The sequence below is a fragment of the Bubalus kerabau genome, chromosome 15 (genome assembly GCF_029407905.1).
Source record: "Bubalus kerabau isolate K-KA32 ecotype Philippines breed swamp buffalo chromosome 15, PCC_UOA_SB_1v2, whole genome shotgun sequence".
Lineage (NCBI taxonomy): Eukaryota > Metazoa > Chordata > Mammalia > Artiodactyla > Bovidae > Bubalus > Bubalus kerabau.
In genome coordinates, this window is record NC_073638.1 from 6,063,481 (window position 1) to 6,089,196 (window position 25,716).

Here is a 25,716-nt window from a genome sequence, read left to right on the forward strand (position 1 = left end):
TGGGTTGTAACTTCTCCTTTTTCATATCTAATTTTATTAATTTGGGCCCTCTTCCTTTTTCTCATGATGAGTCTGGATAAAAATTTATAAATTGTGTTTATTTTGTCAAAGAACTAGCTTTTAGTTTTATTGATCTTTTCTATGTTTTCTTTGTCTCCATTTCATTTATTCAATATTTCTGCTCTGATCTTTATGATTTCTCCTCTACTGCAAACTTTGGGTTTTGTTTGTTCTTCTTTCTCTAGTTGCTTTAGGTATAAGGTTAAGTTGTTTATTTGAGATTTTTCTTGTTTTCTGAGGTAAGCTTTTGTCACTATAAACTTCTCTCTTAGAATTGCTTTTGCTGCAACCCACAGGGTTTGGATCATTGCGTTTTCACTTTCTTTTGTCTCTAGGTATTTTGTTTTATTTCCTCTTTAATTTCTTCAGTGATCCATTGGTTGTTTATTGTAGCATATTGTTTAGCCTTGATGTGTTTGTGCTTTTTTGCAAAAATCTTTTAGTTGATTTCTAATCTCATAGTATTGTGAATGGAAAAAGTGCTTTATATCAGTGGTCCCCAACCTTTTTGGCCCCAGGGACTGGTTTTGTGGAAGACAGTTTTTCCATGGACAGGGCAGGTGTGTGGGGGGGGGCGGTGGACATGGTTCAGGTGGTAATGTGAATGATGGAAAGCAATGGGGAATGGCAGATGAAGCTTCACTGGGGAATGGCAGATGAAGCTTCACTCACTTGTCTGCCACTCACTTCCTGCTGTGTGGCCCACTTTCTAACAGGCCACAGACCAGCACTGGTCCTCAGCCTGGGGGTTGGGGACCCCTGCTTTATATGATTCAATCTTTGTAAGTTTACTGAAGCTTGCTTTGTGGCCTAGCATGTGATCTATTCTTGAGAATGCTCCATGTGCACTTAAAAGAATGAATATTCCACTGCTTTCAGATGGAATGTTCTATAAATATCAATTAAGTTAATCTGGTTTAATTCATCATTTAAGCCTTGCATTTCCTTATTGATTTCTGCCTGGATGATCTGTCCATTTATGTAAGTAGGGTGTTGAAGTCCCCCGCTATTATTGTGTTACTGTCAATATCTCCTTGTATGTCTCCTTGTATATCTGTTAACAGGTGCTCTCATGTTGTTTTTGTTGTTCTTTAGTCACTAAGTCATGTCCAACTCTTTTGTGACCCCCTGTAGCCTGTAGCCCACCAGTCTCCTCTCTCCATGGGATATTCCAGGCAAGAACACTGGAGTAGATTAACATTTCCCTCTCCAGGGGTTCTTCCTGACCTGCATCTCCTGCTTGGCAGGTGGATTCTTTGCTCTGAGCCCCCTGGGAAGTGTATGTTGGGTGCATGTGTGCATGTGTCCTAAGTCGCTTCAGTCAAGTCTGATTCTTTGCAACCCTATGTACTGTAACCCACCAGGCCCTTCTTTCCATGGGTTCTCCAGGGAAGAATACTGGAGAGGGTTGCCACACCCTCCTCCAGGGTCTCTTCCCAACCCAGGGATCAAACCCACATCTCTTAAATCTCTTGTATTGGCGAGTGAGTTCTTTACCACTAGTGCTACATCTACAATTGCTATATCTTCTTCTTGGATTGATCCCTTGATCATTATGTAGTGTCTTCTTTGTCTCCTGTAACAATCTATCATTTTTAAATTAATTTTTATTGGAGTATAGTTGCTATACGATGTTGTGTTAGTTTCTACCACACAGCAAAGTGAATCAGTTATACATATACATATATCCCCTCTTTTCTGGGTTTCCCTCCCATTTAGGTCACCACAGAGCACTGAGCTATACTGTAGGTTCTCATTAGTTATCTATTTTATACATAGTAGTGTATATATGTCAATCCCAATCTCCCAATTTATCCGACCCCTCATTCCTCCCTTAGTATCCATACATTTGTTCTCTACATCTGTGTTTCTATTTCCACTATGCAAATAAGATTATATATACCATTTTTATTGATTCCACATATATGCATTATATACTATATTTGTTTTTTCTTTCTAATTTATTTCACTCTGTATGAAAGCCTCTAGATCCATCCACATCTCTACAAATGACCCAATTTCATTCCTTTTTATGGTTAAGTAGTATTCTACTGTATATATGTACCACATCTTCTTTATCCATTCCTCTGTTGATGGACTTTCAGGTTGCATCCATGTCCCGGCTACTACAAGTAATGTTGCAGTGAACACTGAGGTGCATGTGTCTTTTTGAAACTTGACTTTTTGAGGGTTTATTCCCAGTAGTGGGATTGCTGGGTCATATGGTAGTTTTATTTTTACTTATTTAAGGAGCCTCCATCCTGTTCTCCATAGTTGCTTTATCAATTTATATTCTGACCATCAGTGCAAGAGGGTTCCAAGAGTCTTTATCCTAGTCTATTTTGTCTTGGGTTTCCTTGGTGACTCAGTGGTAAAGAATCTGCCTGCCAATGCAGGAGACATGTGTTTGATCCCTTGGTCAGCACTATCCCCTGGAGAAGGAAATGGAAACCCATTCCAGTATTCTTGCCTGGAAAATCCACTGGACAGAGGAACCTGGAAGCTTACAGTCCTTGGGGTTGTAAGAGTTGGACTTGACTTAGTGACTAAACAACAACAACATTTTGTCTTACATGAATACTACTACTCCAGCTTTCTTCTGATTTCCATTTGCATGGAATATCTTTTTCCATCCCCCTCAGTTCTTTTCTGACAGTTTTATAGATTTGCTTTTTTTGCCTTATACTTTAAATTTATTTACAGGTATATTAGGAGATTAATTGTTATACCTTTTTGTGGTCAATTTTAATTATTATTGTAATCTATAGCTCTAAGTTTGTAAATCCTCTGGATATGTGTCTTATCACTTTATTACCCACAAGATATAATTTTTCTTCATTAATATGAAATTTTTCATGAGTACAGATTCTTTTGGAATTTGTGATACTTTACATAAGTATCACATATAGGTAGTGTTTATCACTACCTCATGTATACATTCTAATGTGTCACAACGGTATTTAAGCCAAGGTTTCTTGACTTTGGCACTACTGATATTTTAAGCCAGACAAGTCTATGCCATGATGGACTATCCTATGCATTGTAAAAGGTAAACTAAAATGATATCCCTGGTTTTCACTAGACTCCAAAAGCATTACCCACTCCTAGTTGTGACAACCAAAATTGTCACCACTCATTAAAAAATGTCTTCCATGGCACAAAATTATTCTTGGTTTAGAATGACTACTTCACATCAATTTAATCCTCCCAATACCCACAATATCCTAAGTTAAGTAAGGAATATAAGATTCTACCACCTGCGAACAGTTCCAAAAGTACATTTTTGGTTTGCCTAAACTCTTAACCATTGCACTTTACTACCTCTCACATTGAGTCATCTGGGACATCAATAAGATGTAACTTCAAATGAAAGATTGGGTTTAATTTGTCTAGAGCCATTTGATTTTTAAATGAGAATTTAAAAACTCCCACATGATTTTTAAATGAGAAATGAAAGAAAATACAGCCCAGCTCTAGAGTACCCAAAAAGAGAAAGCAGCTGGAAGTTAACCTCATCAGTGATGTAATTCAGAAGGAGCCTGATTATTAGACAATGTGTCTGCTCCTCCTCCTTCCCACTTTCCTCATCCTCATTATTTTAATTGCCTGAAAGGCGCACTCTGTTCCTTAGAGAGAATCTAGCACAGTGACTTGAGCTGAGTCAGCATTTTGGAATTACATATTGAGTTGAATTAATTGGAAAATGCTTTTTGGGTTCTTCATGAGTTCCCAGTGAATCCATTGTTTGGCCTCCTTATCAAAGATGAAATTATGAGCTTTTGACTTAATCTGTTTTTCTATATTTATTACCTGATTCTTCTGGATACCCAAACAAGTGTTCACTTTGTGATGGTGAAGAGAAGGAAGTGGGGGAAAGCAGTCCTTCTGGCCTCCAGAAAAAGCCAGATCTCATTGGGTAAGCGGTCAAGTTATAAACAGAGGAAAACCAGAGGTCACAAAGCTGAGAAGGAACAAGTAGAGAAATTAGGGGGTATGATGAAAATCAAGGCAGCTGGAGTTTAATTGACTCTGTCTGGCCTTAGCCGCTCACTGACATTAGAGCCTCCTAGCCTTTCTGGGTCTCAGTTTTCTATCTTTTACTTCATACAATGTAAATATATAATTTCCTTGAAAAATAAAGATTGGTATAAAATAGACTAATTCAGACAACCTGAGAATATACTGAGCTACACGCAATGGAATGATGGTGGTGGTTTAGTTGCTAAGTCGTGTTGAACTCTTGAGACCTGATGGACTTTAGGCTGCTAGGTTCCTCTGTCCATAGGATTTCCCAGGCAAGAATACTGGAGTGGAGTGAGTTGCCATTTGCTTCTCCTGGGGATCTTCCTGATCCAGGGATTGAACCCATGGTTCTTGCATTGCAGGCAGATTCTTTACCTCTGAGCCACCAGGGGCTTCCCGCACCTAACAAGTTTTTGGCCTAATTCTTACATATAACTTTAATAATACTGCTAGCTATGTTACTTGCACTTTGCCTATTTTATGAGATTGTTGTTTCCTGCATTACCAAATGTGTGACTGAACCTCCAACAAAATAATAATAACTAGGCGACTTGGAAAAGTTGATCAAATACATAGTTCTGGATGCAATCGGTAATTGTAATTACTCTAGATATGGAAGGATACAAACAAGAGGAAATTTTTCCTGGACTGTAAGAGACTGGGTAAGACAGGTTGGTCCAGCCCTTTGGTTACTGTTGATAGTAACAGTACGCTAGTAACAGCAAAATCTTCACCAGACCTAAGAATGAGTTCCTTGCTCCATGGGATGAAATGGTCATGAACTGCCTCCTAAAGTATGGTCAAATTTGTAACCATGAGGGGGCTCTGTCAACTACAAATTGCCACCTACCTCTACAAGAATTAAATCATGAGCTGGGGCAACTGCTGATTTTCAACATCCCCCGGAAAATGTTCAAGGTGGAGAGCAAAAATGAGGCACTCTGTGCTCAGGGAAAAGCTGGCAGAATGGGTTTTCAGATAGATATTTTTAGGAGCTGATTTTATGAGCCTAATTTTTGCACCTCTTCATATCTAGAAAAGCACTAAAATCCTTCACAGTGACACCTGTTACTTGTGACTAGCAGAAAGCTTCACCAGACTAGCAGAAACCTTCTGGAAAAATATGTGCTTGATTATATATATTCCTTCTTCACCAAAACCAAATATATATACTGACCACCCCCACCCTGCATCTTTGGAGCAATTTCTCAGAGCCATCTGAGGGGCCATCTCCCAGCCTACAGTCCTCATTTTGCCCCCAACAAAACTTAACTAACACAACAACAACCACAAAAATACCTACAGTCTAGATAAGTCCGTGATGTATAGGGCTTGGGGAGAGGAAGTGTACCCTCAATAGACTCCTGCCACACTGAGTTTTATGTATGGTAGGTGCCCAAGTAATTATTTTTAAAATGGACAATATCCAGCCAAGTGGCACTTTACAGTTTATGATGCACTTTCAGATGCTTTATCTCAGTTGATCCTCTTAATGATCTCATGAGATAGGCCAGGTATTATTATTTTCATTTAAGAGATTATGAAACAAGCTTGGAGATAATGGCAACATTGGAGGTGCAAAGACAGCATGCTGCTGCTAAGTCATTTCAGTCGTGTCCGACTCTGTGTGACCCCATAGACAGCAGCCCACCAGGCTCCCCCGTCCCTGGGATTCTCCAGGCAAGAACACTGGAGTGGGTTGCCATTTCCTTCTCCAATGTATGAAAGTAAAGAGTGAAAGTGAAGTCACTCAGTCATGTCCGACCCTTAGCGACCCCATGGACTGCAGCCTACCAGGCTCCTCCGCCCATGGGATTTTCCAGGCAAGAGTACTGGAGTGGGGTGCCATTGCCTTCTCCGATGATGCTGCTTAAGAACATGAAAAAAAATATTTCTGTCTCTCAATACAGCTGTCCTTTGGATTTCATTATCAGCTCACCCAGATAGCTTCAGCAGACCCCTGTATGCAGCATCCCTCTTATGGGGTACATACTATGCTCCAGAACATCATGAACTTAACTCTTCGTTGCACAAATTTCCCTGAATTATAATGTCTAATTGGGCTTCCCTGGTGGCTCAAATGGTAAAGAATCTGCCTACAATGCAGAAGACCTGGGTTCGATCCCTGGGTTGGGAAGATCCCCTGGAGGAGGGCATGGCAACCCATTCCAGTATTCTTGCCTGGAGAATCCCACGGACAGAGAAGCCTGGCAGGGCTACAGTCTATGGGGTCTCAAAGAGTCAGACACGACTGAAGCAACTAAGCATGCACAGTGTCTAACTACTTATCTGCCTCTGCTACTAGATGATAGCTTCTTGAGGGCAGAGCCTGAATCTTGTTCAGTGTTTCATCCCAAGGTCTAACTCAGTGCCTGCTGAGAGGTTCTTATAAATATTTGTTAAATTAACTAAAGCTCAACAGAATGTTTGAGGAGTACCTAAATTTACCACATGGAAATTTAAAAACCAAAACTTTCCCTTGAGTTCCCAGTCCATAAATACTTTTATGTATTGATTCTAGCTTCTACTGAGTCAGTAAACTATTCATATTTTATAAGAATGATTTTAAACTCCAAAATTCAAAATAGACCACATTTACATTGAAATTTTCAGACCAGTACTCTCATGTATACTCCCACAATTTTATGTAAATAATATTGGGAAAATGGATGGTTAAGCTGCTAAATCTTAAGTTAATGTACAGGTACCAGATTTTTGTGAACTAGCCATTCAGTTCAGTTCAGTTCAGTCGCTCAGTCATGTCCGACTCTTTGCGACCCCATGAATCGCAGCACGCCAGGCCTCCCTGTCCATCACCAACTCCCAGAGTTCACTCAAACTAACATCCATTGAGTCAGTGATGCCATCCAGCCATCTCATCCTCTGTCATCCCCTTCTCCTTCTACCTCCAATCCCTCCCAGCATCAGAGTCTTTTCCAATGAATCAACTCTTCATATGAGGTGGCCAAAGTACTGGAGTTTCAGCTTCAGCATCAGTCCTTCCAATGAACACCCAGGACTGATCTCCTTTAGAATGGACTGGCTGGATCTCCTTGCAGTCCAAGGGACTCTCAAGAGTCTTCTCCAACACCACAGTTCAAAAGCATCAATTCTTCGGTGCTCAGCTTTCTTCACAGACCAACTCTCACATCCATACATGACCACTGGAAAAACCATAGCCTTGACTAGACGGACCTCTGTTGGCAAAGTAATGTCTCTGCTTTTGAATATGCTATCTAGGTTGATCATAACTTTCCTTCCAAGGAGTAAGCGTCTTTTAATTTCATGGCTGCAGTCACCATCTGCAGTGATTTTGGAATCCCAAAAAATAAAGTCTGACACTGTTTCCACTGTTTCCCCATCTATTTCCCTAACTGATGGAACCAGATGCAGCCATTATGTCCTAAGATATAAACACTTTCAATAGATAAGTAAATAGGCAACACAATTTATAATTGTTAATGTTTTTGCTGTTGTTACTGGAAGTAATTAGCATCTCCAAACCACAAAAATTTGGCTCATTTATATAATACTTATAAAATACACCTGAATGGCTAACTTTATGAGATTTTAATTTTCAAAAGATCTGATTCATGTTGATGTTTGGCAGAAACCAACAAAATTCTGTAAAGCAGTTATCCTTCAATTAAAAAATAAATTAAAAAAAAATTTTAAGGCACAAACACACACACAATAAAAAAAAAATCAGAAGAGGAAAGGGAAACTTGTAGCAAATGATACTTGGAATAGGAAGATGCACAGCTTAAGTGTATACATCATTGATGTCAATCCCTGCTATTTCCTTCCATGCTTTGAACATCCTTAAATAAATGAAGGATAAAGAATTACAGAGATGCTAAAAGAATGAAAAGGAAAAAGAAACAGATGACTAAAACCAATATATATGTATATATATTCTACTTAAAAACAAGACAGGGACAAGAGGCATTTAGAAATGGCCTCTAAAGTATGGCTTGCCATATATTTCAGTCCAAGCTCAATTGAAGATCTAAGTCAACCCTGATCTTGTTCCTTTTCTGTTGCCAAATAGGATTTTCTGGCGTCGGCAGGTTCACTTGATGTCAGGGATCCGGCCCAGCACCATCACCAGCTCCTTCCCCCAGCTTATGTCCAATGTGGATGCAGCTTATGAAGTGGCTGAGAGGGGCACAGCCTACTTCTTTAAAGGTAAGCTGAAGATCCCGCAAAGAAAGAAGTGGCCGGGTACAGGACACGGTGTGTCTGGAGCACCCAGAACTATCAATGTTTATTAGTGATCGCGGAGCAGTTCCAGCCTTTCCTGCTCCTCAGATTGGGGGTGAAACATCCCTCTACTCTGTTGTGAGAGGGACAGCAGTAAGGGTGACGATCAAACCCTTCCCAGAGCCGAAGGTGCCGTCTGGTGAGGCTCGGTGAAAAGCGAGCGTCAGGAAGGTGGAAACCTGCTGCCTGCCCCGCCCCGCCCCACCCGCCAGACCTCTGCTCTGAGTGACAAGGTATTCTCTACTGAGAGCCTCTCATTCACAGAAGTCAGCGTGGAAACCTCAGGAAAGCAATACAAGCATCTGGGAGCAGAGAGACGCCTGGACTCTTGTCTCCAGCCCTTTAGTGCCTTAGGGAACTTATCTAATTGCTCTGCATCTTCGTTTCTTCCTGTGCAAAATAGTTATAGTAATAACAACCTTGAAGGTGTGACTGTGGCTAGCCAATGGAAATTGTCCAGCAAACGTTAACTATCAGTTTAGATTGTATTTTCTTGATGCCGAGGGCTGAGAATAGAAGATTAGTGCCAGTTTAAGCAAGAATCAGCATTTGTGGTTCACTTGCCCCTTCTCTCTCACACATATATAAGACTGAAATGAGATTATACAAATGAAAAGTATCTTGAAAAAAAATGAATGTGTTGCATTTAAGACACAGTTGTATCAGTATTATTGCGTTCATAAGGCATGACTAGGGATTTCTGCCTCCAGGGCAAGTTTTCAGTCTTTTACTGAACTGAATAGAGACTTGTATCTCCTCCTGGGTTTTATCCATGGCAAATATCCCATAAACTAGCCCCATTTGTAATCCTGCATAGAAATCCTAAAGAGTGAAGGGTACCACTAAATAGTACAGAGTTTTTATAAGCTTTAATTTCTGGCTCCAGGACCTCACTATTGGATAACAAGAGGATTCCAAATGCAAGGTCCTCCTCGGACTATTTATGACTTTGGGTTCCCAAGATATGTGCAGCGAATAGATGCCGCGGTCTATCTCAAGGATGCACAGAAGACCCTTTTCTTTGTGGGAGATGAATACTACAGGTATGGCTTTTCTCTTTGTGATTGTCCAGCTGTATTCAATGAGAAGGAAAATCCTTTTGCTAAAAAGAACGCAAGGCAAATTTACAAAAGGCCCGTTGACTCTTTTCAGTCACTAGGGTGTCATTTGCTGATGGTTGACACTGTCTTCAAGAGACAGAACCATCCAAATAAGTGAAAGTAAAGTGAAGTGAAGTGAAGTCGCTCAGTCGTGTCTGCCTCTTTGAGACCCCAAAGATCTATATAGCCCACCGGGATCCTCCATCCATGGAATTTTCCAGGCAAGAGTACTGGAGTGGGTTGCCATTTCCTTCTCCAGGGGATCTTCCCAACCCAGGGATTGAACCCGGGTCTCCCACATTGCAGGCAAACACTTTACCTTCTGAGCCACCAAGAAAGTACCAAAATAATAAGTGAAACATTCATTCAATAATCCCATTGTTTAGTGTCTAACACTTGAAACATCCTAATCTTTCAAAGCACTCATTAACTGGATGCCCAGTGGCCTAAAAGAGTGGAGTTACCATTCCCAATACATAACTACCCACTGGGAATGCCTTGAAAGAAGAACTGATTCCCTCTTATGTGAGTATATCTTATTGATACATGAATATCACTGCATTCCAGAATGCTCTGTGATTTTGTACAAAACGAATGTGGTGACGACTGTGGGGCTCTTTGAAGGAAATTTTTGCTGAAAGGCTTATTGCTATCTTCTTTAACCTAGAGCATGAAAATTCTTCTTATCCAAAGATCATGTGTAATTTCCAAGCCTGTCTTACAAGAGGTCACTATGAGCAGATCCAATCACTGTGCACAGGGTCACATCTCATCTCTCCTGCCTCATCTCACTGCCGTAACTGGCTCACGTTGAAACTGGGAACAACTTTGTCAAGCTCTGCTGCTACACCTTCTCTAGTCACAGTTCTCACTTTAGCATTCCTTGTCTTTCTGAACTTTGAGAAGCAAAAACAGATTTTAAATAGGTGCTATACTAAACTCTTTCCTTCCAAGCAGTAAGCATCTTTTAATTTCATGGCTGCAGTCACCATCTGCAGTGATTTTGGAGCCCAGAAAAATAAAGTCTGACACTGTTCCCACTGTTTCCCCATCTATTTCCCATGAAGTGATGGGACCAGATGCCATGATCTTCATTTTCTGAATGTTGAGCTTTAAGCCAACTTTTTCACTCTCCTCTTTCACTTTCATCAAGAGGCTTTTTAGTTCCTCTTCACTTTCTGCCATAAGGGTGGTGTCATCTGCATATTTGAGGTTATTAATACTTTTCCCGGCAATCTTGATACTAGCTTGTGCTTCTTCCAGCCCAGCGCTTCTCATGATGGACTCTGCATATAAGTTAAATAAGCAGGGTGACGATATACAGCGTTAACGTACTCCTTTTCCTATTGGAACCAGGCTGTTGTTCCATGTCCAGTTCTAACTGTTGCTTCCTGAGCTGCATATAGGTTTCTCAAGAGGCAGGTCAGGTGGTCTGGTATTCCCATCTCTTGAAGAATTTTCCACAGTTTTTTGTGATCCACACAGTCAAAGGCTTTGGCATAGTCAATAAAGCAGAAATAGATGATTTTCTGGAACTCTATTGCTTTTTTGATGATCCAGCAGATGTTGGCAATTTGATCTCTGGTTCCTCTGCCTTTTCTAAAACCAGCTTGAACATCTGGAAGTTCATGGTTCACGTATTGCTGAAGCCTGGCTTGGAGAATTGTGAACATTACTTTACTAGTGTGTGAGATGAGTGCAATTATGCGGTAGTGTGAGCATTCTTTGGCATTGCCTTTCTTTAGGATTGGAATGAAAACTGACCTTTTCCAGTCCTGTGACCACTGCTGAGTTTTCCAAATGTGCTGGCATATTGAGTGCAGCACTTTCACAGCATCATCTTTTAGGATTTGAAATAGCTCAACTGGAATTCCATCACCTCCACTAGCTTTGTTCATAGTGATGCTTTCTAAGGCCCACTTGACTTCACATTCCACCCTAGATAGCATATTCAAAAGCAGAGACATTACTTTGCCAACAAAGGTCTGTCTAGTCAAGGCTATGGTTTTTCCAGTGGTCATGTATGGATGTGAGAGTTGGACTGTGAAGAAAGCTGACTGCTGAAGAATTGATGCTTTTGAATTTTGGTGTTGGAGAAGACTCTTGAGAGTCCCTTGGACTGCAAGGAGATCCAACCAGTCCATCCTAAAGGAAATCAGTCCTGGGTGTTCATCGGAAGGACTGATGCTAAAGGTGAAACTCCAATACTTTGGCCACCTCATGCAAAGAGTTGACTTATTGGAAAAGACCCTGATTCTGGGAGGGATTGGGGGCAGAAGGAGAAGGGGACAACAGAGGATGAGATGTCTAGATGGCATCACCGACTTGATGGATGTGAGTTTGGGTAAACTCTGAGAGTTGGTGATGGACAGGGAGGCCTGGCGTGCTGTGATTCATGGGGTCGCAAAGAGTCAGACATGACTGAGCGACTGAACTGAACTGAACTGATGCTAAACTCTATGTTAGTACCTTGTTGGCAGTGGAAAACAGCTCAGCTTTTGTCCAAGGGTTTCATTTTATTTTATAGTACCTATTTTTAATAACCATATCTGTGGCATATAATAAATTTATAAATAAATATCTGTCATCTTCCTCTACTTCTTCAGTTTAGAGCTGAGAATGTAATCTAATAGAAGTACAGATATACTTCAGGAAATTTTATTTCATAAAAATGAATGTCAAACGTGGGCCCTCCTGACTCTTCTGAGTCACTGAGAGCCTTAGAAGCATTGCTCAAAGTGTCTTGTGTTGTCTTGAGTTGACATTTCCAGTCTAATGTTTAAGCCACTAAGCCAGCTAATTTTCTTTCAGAACTTCCTGTATACAATAGGAATAGTTGTTCACTTATTAAGTCCCTAGTATCTGCTGGGCGTGTTCTCCAAAGTTTTTCTTCAAGATAAGGTGGCTGTCATTACCATGCTGACCTACAGGGAGATATATATTGAGAAACTCAACTCCCATTTTAGGTTTTCAGAGAATGGCAACCAGAGATGGAGTGTACAAGCTGACATGTAAGAGTGTGAGTTGTGATTACCCATTTAACTTATCAAAGTCTGTTCACAGCTTGATTCTCCCTGGGGGGATTTATCCACTCTCATAATTTCTATTATCCATTCATTGCCTAGAACTTTGGTTCTAGTCTTTGGACTAATCTACCACCCACTAGAACCCAAAGTCAAACACATACTTCCAACCAAGCAGGACTGAGGCTTAGCAGCTAACATGAGCAGCTTGGTGAAAGGTTTTTAATTCTCTGTAAATTAAGGAATGGGAAGGAGAGGATTTCTAATATTAATGATGGCTAATAACACCCGAGGAAATAATATTGAAACTTTACATTGAACCTCTGTGAGGATCTATTAAGGAAAAGTCTTTGGCAATCTAGATAAAGCAAATTCATTTGAAGTTGGCCTAGGACATTAATGCAAATATTAAAGAGCTCATTTTGCCAGAAAGGAAAAGAAACCACAGTTGCCACTTTTGATATTAACCTCCCTGGGTTACTGAGGCTATTAAGTGATATAATGGATGTAGCTACCTAATACACTGCCTGACATATTGCAGGTGCTCAAAAAGAGTAACTGTTTAGTAGTAAATAAAAGGAACTTACATAGCTGTTGTTGTTCAGTCCCTCGGTCATGTCCAACTCTTTGCAACCCCATGGACTGCAGCACACTACACTTCCCTGTCCATCACCAACTCCCGGAACTACTCAAACTCACGTCTGTCGAGTCGGTGATGCCATCCAACCATCTCATGCTATGTCATTCCCTTCTCCTCCTGCCTTCAATCTTTCCCAGCATCAGGGTCTCTTCAAATGAGTCAGCTCTTCACATCAGGTGGCCAAATTATTGGAGCTTCTCCTTCAGCATCAGTCCTTCCCATGAATATTCAGGACTGATTTCCTTTAGGATGGACTGGTTGGATCTCCTCACAGTCCAAGGGACTCTCAAGAGTCCACAGTTCTCCAACACCACAGTTCAAAAGCATCAATTCTTCTGCACTCAGCTTTCTTTATAGTCTTAGTCCAATTCTCACATCCATACATGACCAACTGGAAAAACTCTCACATCCATATTGAGAGTCCAACTCTCTCATCCATACATGACTACTGGAAAAACCATAGCTTTGACTAGACAGACCTTTTCTGGCAAAGTAGTGCCTCTGCTTCTTAATATGCTGTCTAGGTTGGTCATAACTTTTCTTCCAAGGAGCAAGTGTCTTTTAATTTCATGGCTGCAGTCACCATCTGCAATGATTTTTGGAGCCCAAGAAAATAAAGTATGTCACTGTTTCCATTGTTTCCCCATCTATTTGCCACGAAATGATAGGACCAGATGCAATGATCTTTGTTTTTTGAAAGCTGAGTTTTAAGCCAGCTTTTTCACTCTCCTCTTTCACCTTCATCAAAGGCTCTTTAGTTCTTCTTCGCTTTCTGCCATAAGGGTGGTTTCATCTGCATATCTGAGATTATTGATATTTCTCCCTGCAATCTTGATTCCAGCTTGTGCTTCATCCAGCCGAGCATTTCTCATGATGTACTCTGCATATAAGTTCAATAAGCAGGGCGACAATATGCAGCTTTGACATACACCCTTCTCAATTTGGAACCAGTCTGTTTTTCCATGTCCAGTTCTAACTATTGCTTCTTGACCTGCATACTGGTTTCTCAGGAGACAGGTCAGGTGGTCTGGTATTCCCATCTCCTTAAGAATTTTCCACAGATTATTGTGACCCACACCATCAAAGGCTTTAGCATAGTCAATGAAGCAGAAGTAGATGTTTTTCTGGAAGTCTCTTGCTTTTTTGATGATCCAACAGATGCTGGCAATTTGATCTCTGATTCCTCTGCCTTTTCTAAATCCAGCTTGAACATCTGGAAATTCTTGGTTCATGTACTGTTGAAGCCTGGCTTGGAGAATTTTGAGTATTATTTTGCTAGCCTGTGAGATGAGTGCAATTTTGTGGTAGTTTGAATATTTTTGGCATTGTCTTTCTTTGGGATTGGAATGAAAACTGACCTTTTCCAGTCCTGGAAATTTCCAAATTTGCTGGCATATTGAGTGCAGCACTTTAACAGCATCATCTTTTAGGATATGAAATAGCTCATTTGGAATTCCATCACCTCCACTAGCTTTGTTCGTAGTGCTGCTTCCTAAGGCCCACTTGACTTCACATTCCAGGATGTCTGGCCCTAGGTGAGTGATCACACCATCATGGTTATCTGGATCATTACGATCTTTTTTGTACAGTTTTTCTGTGTATTCTTGCCACCTCTTAATATCTTCTGCTTCTGTTAGGTCCATACAGTTTCTGTGCTTTTTTGTGTGCCCATCTTTGCCTGAAATATTCCCTTAGTATCTCTAATCTTCCTGAATAGATCTCTAGTCTTTCCCATTCTATTGTGTTCCTCTATTTCTTTGCAATGATCACTGAGGAAGGTTCTCTTATCTCTCCTTGCTGTTCTTTGGAACTCCATTCAGATGGATATATCTTTCCTTTTCTCCTTTGCCTTCAGCTTCTTTTCTCAGCTATTTGTAAGGCCTCCTCAGACAACCATTTTGCCTTTTTGCATTTCTTTTTCTTGGGGTTGGCCTTGATCACTGCCTCCTGTACAATGTCACGAACCTCCATCCATCATCCTTCAAGCATTCTGTCTATCAGATCTAATCCCTTGAATCTATTTGTCACTTCCACTGTATAGCTGTAAGTGATTTGATTTAGGTCATACCTGAATGGTCTAATGGTTTTCCCTTCTTTTTTCAATTTTAGTCTGAATTTGGCAATAAGGAGTTCATGATCTGAGCCACAGTCAGCTCCTGGTCCTGTTTTTGCTGACTCTATAGAGGTTCTCCATCTTCAGCTGCAAAGAATATAATCAATCTGATTTTGGTATTGACCATCTGGTGATGTCCTTGTGTAGAGTCATCTCTTGTGTTGTTGGAAGGGGTGTTTGCTATGGCCAGTGTGTTCTCTTGGCAGAATTCTGTTAGCTTTTGCCATGCTTCATTTTAGACTGCAAGGCCAAACTTGCCTGTTACTCCAGGTATATCTTGACTTGATACTTTTGCATTCCAGTCCCCTGTGATGAAAAGGACATCTTTTTTCAGTTCTAGAAGGTCTTCATAAAACCATTCAACTTCAGCTTCTTCAGCGTTACTGGTTGGGGCATAGACTTGGATTACTGTGATATTGAATGGTTTGTCTTGGAAACACACACAGATCATTCTGTCATTTTTGAGATTGCATCCAAGTACTGCATTTCAGATTCTTTTGTTGACTATGAGGGCTACTACATTTCTTCTAAGGGTCTTGCCCACAGTAGATACAATGGTCACCTGAATTAAATTCACCCATTCCAGTCCATTTTAGGTCACTGATTCCTAAAATGTTGATGTTCACTCTTGCCATCTCCTGTTTGAGCTTATATGGTAATTAACAAATAATTTTTTTAAATGTTGTGATAATTAACAAGTGATTGCTTAAACCTAAATATTCTTATAAATAGCAATCCAGTCAAAGAGTTCATCAAAGGGAATTTTCTTTTTAAACACTCAAGTGCCTTGACATTGCACTGAAATTTCTGCTTCTGGCAAGGCAGATACGGTACTTTCAGCAATGAGAGTCTTCTATTTTACACTCTCTAACACACACACTGTTTTTCACAATAAGGAATATGACAAATAACCTTGACCTCCAGCTCAGAAGTTCAGGAAAAGCTAATGTATGATTTTTATTAATAACTGCCCCCCTGTGTTTGACACGTTTTCCTCAATAGGGCCTCATGTGTATGCCATCTTACAGTCTATAAAGCCCTATATCAGATAGAAATTATGTTCAGCGGCTAGAGAGACCCAGTAATAATTGTGGCTTAAATACCACAAGGGTTTTTTTTTTCTCATATATGTGAGATGTCTGAAGTTTTATGGATTTAGAGCTGGTAAGATGTGTCCATGGCCATTAGGGTCCCAAGTTCCTTCTGACATTTTGCCCAAGTATTAACAGGTAGCTTCCACTCTTATGATTGCCACAGGATTCCAGATGGCCAGTGGTGCCTCAGTCATTACATCCTATGCTAAATAGGAAGGCGTTGGACTGGAAAGAAAGAGAAAGGGGGCAATGAAGTTCTATAGGTAAAGCACATGGACACATCTAAAAATACCAAAGCCTCAAGTTACACACCAATAATTTTACTATATAGATACCCCTGGACAGTGTGTTAGGATTTACTCTCCGTGGTCATCCCTCAGGGTCTTCTTTGGTCCTCATACTAGTTCAGTCTGTGGTAAAATACTGTGCCAATGGAAGAAAAGGCTCTAGATATGCTTGTTGTCAGGGAAATTCTCCATGAACCCCTAGGGCTGGGACCCGTTTTAGTGAATGAAGTGCCATTAAAAAAACTACTGAATAGCTTCCTGCACTGAGGATTGAGTGTTGGGTTGGGCCAAGTTGATTCAGGCTCTAAGAGTAAGGGGACTTCCCTGGGGGCTAAGGGTAAAGAATCTGCCTGAAATGCATGAGAACACCTGTAATGCAGGAGACTGCCTGCAGTGTAGAAGACTGGGGTTCAGTCCCTGGGTTGGGAAGATCCCCTGGAGAAGGAAATGGCAACCCATTCTAGTATTCTTGCCTGGAGAATCCCATGGGCAAAGGAGCCTTGTGGGCTACGATTCTTGAAGTTGCGAGAGTGGGACACAACTTAGTGACTAAACCACCACCACCACCTAAGAGTGAGAACCCTCGTATCAGTGTAATAGTAATTTACAGAGGAGCAGACCATAGAACTACAAAGTGAAACCTACATGGGGCTCTGCCAGGCTGATGCCAGCACATGCTGCCCCACCAAATGACACATCGGGTAAACTGTACTAACAAGGGCTACTTCCCCATTCATCTGTCTGCTTTTATTCCTTCCTTTCCTATTTCTGCTGCTACTGCTGCTGCTGCTAAGTCGCTTCAGTCGTGTCTGACTCTGTGCAATCACATAGACGGCAGTCCACCAGGCTCCCCCATCCCTGGGATTTTCCAAGCAAGAGTACTGGAGTGGGTTGCCATTGCCTTCTCCATTCCTATTTCTAGACAGCCTCAGTTATCCATCCAGTTTCTTTCTTTACATTACTTCTACCACCTCTGGATAATTTCTCCCTGTAAGTATTCTCCCTGCTTACTAGCACCAGAGCAGTGATTACACCAAGGAGCTCCTGAGGACTCTGGGAGAAGGGGGGTGCCATCAACTCCACCATGCTTTGAGATGGTCAGTTCAGTTCACTCAGTTGTGTCCAATTCTATGCAACCCCATAAACCGCAGCATGCCAGGCCTCCCTGTCCATCACCAACTCCCGGAGTTTACCAAACCCATGTTCATTGAGTCGATGATGCCATCAAACCATCTCATCCTCTGTCGTCCCCTTCTCTTCCTGCCCTCAATCTTTCCCAGCATCACCGTCTTTTCAAATGAGTCAGCTCTTCCCATCAGGTGGCCAAAGTATTGGAGTTTCAGCTTCAACATCAGTCCTTCCAGTGAACACCCAGGACTGATCTCCTTTAGGATGGACTGGTTGGATCTCCTTGCCGTCCAAGGGACTCTCAAGAGTCTTCTCCAACACCACAGTTCAAAAGTATCAATTCTTTGGTGCTCAGCTTTCTTTATAGTCCAACTCTCACATCCATACATGACTACTGGAAAAACCATAGCCTTGACTAGATGGACCTTTGTTGACAAAGTAATGTCTCTGCTTTTGAATATGCTATCTAGGTCGATCATAACTTTCATTCCAAGGAGTAAGCGTCTTTTAATTTCATGGCTGCAGTCACCATCTGCAGTGCTTTTGAAGCCCCCCAAAAATAAAGTCTGACACTGTTTCCACTGTTTCCCCATCTATTTCCCATGAAGTGATGGGACTGGTATGCCATGATCTTCGTTTTCTGAATGTTGAGCTTTAAGCCAACTTTTTCACTCTCCTCTTTCACTTTCATCAAGAGGCTTTTTAGTTCCTCTTCACTTTCTGCCATAAGGGTGGTGTCATCTGCATATCTGAGGTTATTGATATTTCTCCCAGCAATCCTGATTCCAGCTTGTGCTTCTTCCAGCCCAGCATTTCTCATGATCTACTCTTCATATAAGTTAAATAAGCAGGGTGACAATATACAGCTTGACATACTGCTTTTCCTATTTGGAACCAGTCTGTTGTTCCATGTCCAGTTCTAACTGTTGCTTACTGACCTGCATACAGGTTTCTCAGGAGGCAGGTCAGGTGGTCTGGTGTTCCCATCTCCTTCAGAATTTTCCAGAAAATTTGGCAAAACCAAAAGGAAATGGCCAATTCTAGCAAAATTTTCCAGAAAGAATTTTTAGAGGAAGCAATGACTGAGCTTCATTTTGAGAGTTGAGTAGGAGTTTCCCAGACAGGATGGGCAGGGTATCTTCCAGGCAGAGAGAGCAGTTGAAGCAAAGGCACCGATGCATGAAAACAGCCTGTGTATAGGAGGAAAACCTCAAGTAGTTCAGTATGATTATCGTGATCCACATAGTCAAAGGCTTTGGCATAGTCAATAAAGCAGAAATAGATGTTTTTCTGGAACTCTCTTGTTTTTTCGATGATCCAGCGGATGTTGGCAATTTGATCTCTGGTTCCTCTGCCTTTTCTAAAACCAGCTTGAACATCTGGAAGTTCACGATTCACATATTGCTGAAGCCTGTCTTGGAGAACTGTGAGCATTACTTTACTAGCGTGTGAGATGAGTGCAATTGTGCGGTAGTTTAAGCATTCTTTGGCATTGCCTCTCTTTGGGATTGGAATGAAAACTGACCTTTTCCAGTCCTGTGGCCACTGCTGAGTTTTCCAAATTTGCTGGCATATTGAGTACAGCACTTTCTCAGCATCATCTTTTAGGACTTGAAATAGCTCAACTGGAATTCCATCACCTCCACTAGCTTTGTTCATAGTGATGCTTCCTAAGGCCCACTTGACTTCACATTCTAGGAGGTCTGACTCTAGGTAAGTGTGAGTGATCACACCATCATGATTATCTGGGTCATGAAGAACTTTTTTGTACAGTTCTTCTGTGTATTCTTGCCACCTCTTCTTAATATCTTCTGCTTCTGTCGGTGGTTTCTAAAATTTGTGTAAAATGACTTACAAATGTTTAGGTACAAGCCCTTTTCCACTCCTAAATCATTCTTTCTAACAGGTAGACTAGAGGCATGATTGACACTCAGTCATGTCTGACTCTTTGCGACCCCTTGGACTATACAGTCCATGGAATTCTCTAGGCCAGAATACTGGAGTGGGTAGCCTTTCCCTTCTCCAGGGAATCTTCCCAACCCAGGAACTGAACCCAGGCAGATTCTTTACCAGCTGAGCCACAAGGGAACCCCAAGAATACTGGCATGTGTAGCCTGTCCCTTCTCCAGAGGATCTTCCCGACCCAGGAATCCAACCAGGGTCTCCTGCATTGCAGGTGGATTCTTTACCAACTGAGCTATCAGGGAAGCCCAAAGTAGGATACAGTCTTCCAGATTCTTTCCTTCCTGGATCCCTCAAGAATGCTGAAACTGGATCTGTTTATTTAAAGATTTTATAGTTAATCAAAATAAGGAAATAAATAATAGTAACAAAAATAAGAAAGATGGGTAGATTTCAAAATCTTGTTTTTTAATCTTTTTTTTTTTAATGTATTACCAAACTACTGCATTCATGCCCTTATTGGTCATGATTACATGTCAAGCTGTGTACTAAGACCTTGACACTCATGACAAGGCACAAAGTTTGCTGTTTAAGAGTGTAGACAGGAATAGACAGTGTTCATCTCAGCTCTGGCATGTTGGATCATCTTTCTGTTGGATCATTTCTGGATGCAGAAATAGTATCTACTTCATTGAGTTGTGGAAATCAATGAGAAAAATGTTAAATTCCTGTCTTATTGTAAGGACTCAATTCATATTGGGTGTTATTAATGCCCTCAGCAAGTTGTACAGTTGAAAGTAAATGTATAGATAACTAATTAAAAGCAACCCAGATGCCACAAGTGGCCTCATGGAAGACTGCACAGGGTTCAGTGGGGCAAAACCAAAAGGAAATGGCCAATTCTAGCAAAATTGTCCAGAAAGAGTTTTTAGAGGAAGCAATGACTGAGCTTCATTTTGAGAGTTGAGTAGGAGTTTCCCAAACAGGATGGGCAGGGTATCTTCCAGGCAGAGAGAGCAGTTGAAGCAAAGGCACCGATGCATGAAAACAGCTTGTGTATAGGAGGAAAACCTCAAGTAGTTCAGTATGATCAGAACATGGGCTGGGATGAGAGATGTGGCCCAAGGATGGAGATCAGGAAGGGCCTGTGCCATTCTAGGAGATCAGTGCTAATTTAGAGAAAATAAGGATATCTATAAAGGTCTTAAACAGGGAAGTAAGTCATTAAGGTTTTTGTTATATCACTCTGGAAGCAGTGCAGCTGTATTAGAGCGGGAACAAGACTGAAAAGCAGTCAAACCAGTTAAGCCAGAAAGTAGTGGGAAACATCTTCAGAGTGCTTAAGGAAAAAATGCTCAACCAAGAATCCTATATTCTGCAAAGCTATCTTTAAAAGATGAAGGCAAAATGAAGACATTCCCAAATAAACAAAAACAGAAAATTTATCACTATCATCTTCCTTACAAAAAGTAGTAAAGAAAATTCTTCAAGCAAGTAAACCCAGACAGTAATTTGAAAACTTGAAAACACATTAAAAAAAAGAACGCCAGTAAGTGCAATTATGAAATTATAATAGGTAGTATAAATGTATGTTTGCTCTAATTTTTAAATTAACTGTATAAAATCATACATATATATATGTATAATTATATTGTTGGGCCTATAACATATAGAAAGATTTGTTTCTTTCTGAAGAAAGCAGAGCATGGTAAGTTAAAATATGTATATGGTATGCTTTATAGCAACTACTAAGAAAACAACTCTATTAAGTGAAGTGAAAAAATAGAAATTTAAATGGTGCATTGGAAATTTGTAACTAATGCAAAAGAAAGCATAAGGAGGGAAAAAGAACTAAAAAAGATGTGGGGTATATAGAAAACAGAAGTATATAAATCCAGTTATATCAGTAATATTAAATGTGAATAGATTAAGCAATTTAATCAAATTACAAAGGCTGTCATACTCGATTAAAAAGCAAGATGCCACTGTGTACTCAAAGATACAAATGGACTGAAAGTTAAAAGGATGGGGGAAAAAAAAAAAAATATATATATATATATATATAGATATCATGCTAACCATGGCCATAAGAAAGCCAGGGTAGCTATGATATCAGGCAACAAGAAGTATCAAAACAATACTTTTAAAATAAAAGTATTACTAGGAATAGACAGGGACAATTTATAGTGAAAGACAGATTACTCTACCAAAACTAAAAGAACCTAACAGTAGGGCCTCAAAATGCATGAAGTAAAGAAACTGACAAAAATGAAGAGAGAAAACAACATGTGAAATAATCATAGTTGGAGACTTCAATTCTTCACTTTCAATAATGGACAGAACAACTGGAAAACAAGATCAGTTAGGAAAGGAAGATTTGAACAGCACTATAAGAAGCCACCTAGACCTAATAGATATCTATGGAACACTTCATTCAGTCAAAGAAGGCTACAGATTCTACTTAAGTACATGTGGAACATTGTCCAGGATAGATAAAAAGTTAGGCCACAAGAGAAGCCTCAATAAATTTAAAATCATTGAAATCATACAAAATATCTCTTCTGATTACAATGGAATTGAGCTAGAAACAAATACCTGGAAGAAAACTGGAAAATTTACAAATAAATAGAAATTATATATCACACTCTTCAACAACCAATGGGATGAAGAAGATATCACAAGAGAAATTAGAAAAGACTTAACGATGAATGAATATTAAAGCACAACCTATGTTGACGCAGTTAAAGCAGTGCTCAAAGGGAAACTTCTAGCTGTAAATATCCATATTAAAAGAAAAAAGAAAAAATTCAAATCAATAACCTAACTCTCCACTTAAGACACTGGAAAAAAGAGCAAATTAATTCTAACAAGCAAGAAAAAGGAAATAATAAAGATAACAGTGAAAATGAAGTAGAGAATAAACAATTTGAGAAAATCAGCAAAGCTAAATGTGTTTCTTTGAAAAGGTAAAAAAAAAATTTATAAACTTCTCACTAAATTAATCTTGTACAAAAGAGAAAACCAAAATTACTAAAATCAGAAATGAAAGAGTGAACACAACTTTACAGAAATAAAATGGACTATAAAAGAATGAACAATTGTGTGCCAATAAATTAGAAAGTTTAGATGAATAGACAAATTCCTAGAAAAATACAAAGTGATAAAAAAAAAAAGTGAGTCACGAAGAAATAGACATTCTGAATAGACCTATAACAAATGAGGAGGTTTAATTCATAGTATAAAAATTATCCACAAATAAAAACACAGGCCTACATGTTTCCTGGTGAATTCTATCAAAACATTTAAAGAAAATTATTGCCCATTTTTAACAAACTCCTCCAGAAAGTAGAAGAGAAAGGAATACTTCCCAACTAATTGTATGAGGCCAGTATTGCCCTTATATGAAAACCAGAATAAAACTTCAGACCTATATCTATTATGAATATGGATGCAAAAATCCTCCAAAAATACTACCAATCCAAATCCAGAAACGTATAAAAAAGAATTATACACCATGACCAGCTGGGAATTTTTCCCCAAGAATGCAAGATTGGTTTAACATCTGTTCTTCTATAATAACATCTATAATTGATTAATTATATCAATTAATATAATACACTATATCAATAGAGTTAAAAATTAAAAACCATAAGATCACCTTAATAGATGTAGAAAAATCATTTGACAAAATCAAACACTGTTGCATTATAAAAAAAACATTCAACAAACAAGGAATAGAGAGAAACTTTTTCACTCTGATAGAAGGCATCTATGAATACCCACAGCTGATATCATTCTCAGTGTTGAAAGATCGGATGCTTTCCCTCTAAAATCAGGAACAAGACAAAAATTTTTATTCTTACCACTTCTATTCGACATTTTACTGGAGGCTTTAGTCGGGGCAATTAAGCAAGAATGAATGATATTTAAAAAAGAATGATAACAGAAGATGGGAAAGAAAGTAAAACTATTTGTATTTCTATGTCATATAATCTTTTACATAGAAAAGCCTAAGGAACCTCAAAAGAAAAAAAACTGTTAGAACTAATAAATGAGTCCACAAATTTGTAGATACATTCAATATGAAAAAATCTAATGTATTTCTAGATACTTCAATGAACAATGCAAAAATGAATTAAGAAAGTAATTCCATAGCATCAAGAAGAAAAATACACTTAGAAATAAATTTTAACAGAATAAATGGGAAACTTGTCATCTGAAAACTACAAAACACTGTCAGAAGAAATTAAACAAGATCTAAATGAAAAGATATCTTATGTTCATGGCTCAGAGCCCTAATGGCAGTGCTCCCCCAACAGATCTATAGACTCCACACAGTCCCAACCAGAATACCACTGATTTCTTCTTGGAAATTGAGAAGCTGATCTTAAAATCTATTTGGAAAATCAAAAAACCCAGAATAGCCAAAATACTTTGAAAAAGAGAAACAAAGCTGGATAATTCAGACTTCCTAATCTCAAAATTTACCAGAAAGCAGCATTAATCAAGACAATGTGATACTAATAATGAAAACAGACATATAGATAAATGGAAATAGATAAAATTGACAGTCCATGTATCTATGTTCAGTTGCTTTTTGACAAGGATGCTAAGGTCATTCAATAGGGAAAGAATAAAATTAAGAAGTAAAGCAAAATTAAAAGAATGAACAGAAATTCCAGTTTGTACTTATGTAGTTTGACATGCTGGTAAGATCAAAGAATGGAAATGTCTGGAAGGGAGTTGGACATACAGGTCTTGAATTTAGAGAATTCAGGCTGGATATAAATTTGCATTTCATCAATCAGGTAGTAATTGAGATCATCAGTACTTTTCAACATTATTACTAATTCTTTGTTCCAGAATTTTCTCATAGCCACTTTCCTCATGGGAATGCACCTCATCTAGGATGGTGCATAGCCGGTTCTTACTCTTCTCCCTTCTCTTCATTCCTGACCATTTACCCCCCTACCCTCTCTAGTTTAGACCACAAAGATCCCTTCCTCCATGAGAACCATGTGATTCCTGGCTAGAAGTGGCTTAACTTCAAAGGGAATTTCACTAGAAATTCCACTAGATTTCACTAGAAAGGTCTCCTTGAAGAAACTTCCTGAAACATGTACCATAAATACATGTGTGCATGCTAAGTTGCTTCAGTCGTGTCCAACTCTTTGCAAGCCTATGGACTGTAGCCCACCAGGCTCCTCTGTCTGTAAAATTCTCCAGGCAAGAATACTGGAGTGGGTTGCCATGCCCTCCTCCAGGGGATCTTCCCGATCCAGGGATGGAACCCAAGTCTCTTATGTCTCCTGCATTGTTAGGTGAGTTCTTTACCACTAGCACCACCTGGGAAGACAGTATCTTACATACTTAACAGTAAATTCCTGCGTCTGCCATCCTTTCTCACATTTTCTTTAAGCATTGTTTACCATACTGAACTCCCGATTCAGTAGTTCAAAGAAGACAGAATGCTGTTAAATTTTGCCGTTGACACAAGTTAGAAATCATCACAATGAAAACGCTAGAAATTTCTAACAAATCTAAGTTCTCGGTCAAAAGTTAAACAATTTGCAGGTACTTTACCAAAATACTCCCTAAATCCTTAGATTACAAACACGGAGAGTAAGATAATATATATGAAAAAGCATATCAGATATCTACAGCCCTACAATATTGCAGTTAAACAATATTGCTAGTAAAGTTTAACTGTCAGTAATGATTCGTTTAATTCCTATATTCATTGATCAGTGTTAAATGAAACAAATACTCTCAAAGGAAATAAACATAGTTACTGGGCAATCGTTTTTAGCTGGTATTTGGTGAGAAAATGTGTGCAATGCTTTTACCAGGTATCTAGTATACAGGTGGTGCTAGTGGTAAAGAATCCACCTGCCAAAGCAGGCAGATGTAAAAGACGTGGAATCAATCCCTGGATTGGGACGATTCCCTGGAGGAGGAAACGGCAACCCACCCCAGTATTCTTGCCTGGAGAATCCCATGGACAGAGGAGCCTGGCAGGCTACAGTCTATAGGGTCGCACAGAGGTGGACACAACTGAAGCAACTTAGCACACACATAGTATA

General features: G+C 39.6%; 1 protein-coding gene across 1 annotated transcript in view; it reads left to right on the forward strand.

Moving 5' to 3' along the window:
• The window catches only part of MMP20 (matrix metallopeptidase 20), a 63,032-nt gene that overhangs the window by 31,031 nt on the left and 6,285 nt on the right, over positions 1-25,716 (forward strand). The window contains exons 8-9 of the mRNA XM_055547426.1: positions 8,135-8,271; positions 9,233-9,389. Coding sequence (XP_055403401.1) covers positions 8,135-8,271; positions 9,233-9,389 — 294 coding nt within the window. The remainder of the gene's footprint in view (positions 1-8,134; positions 8,272-9,232; positions 9,390-25,716) is intronic.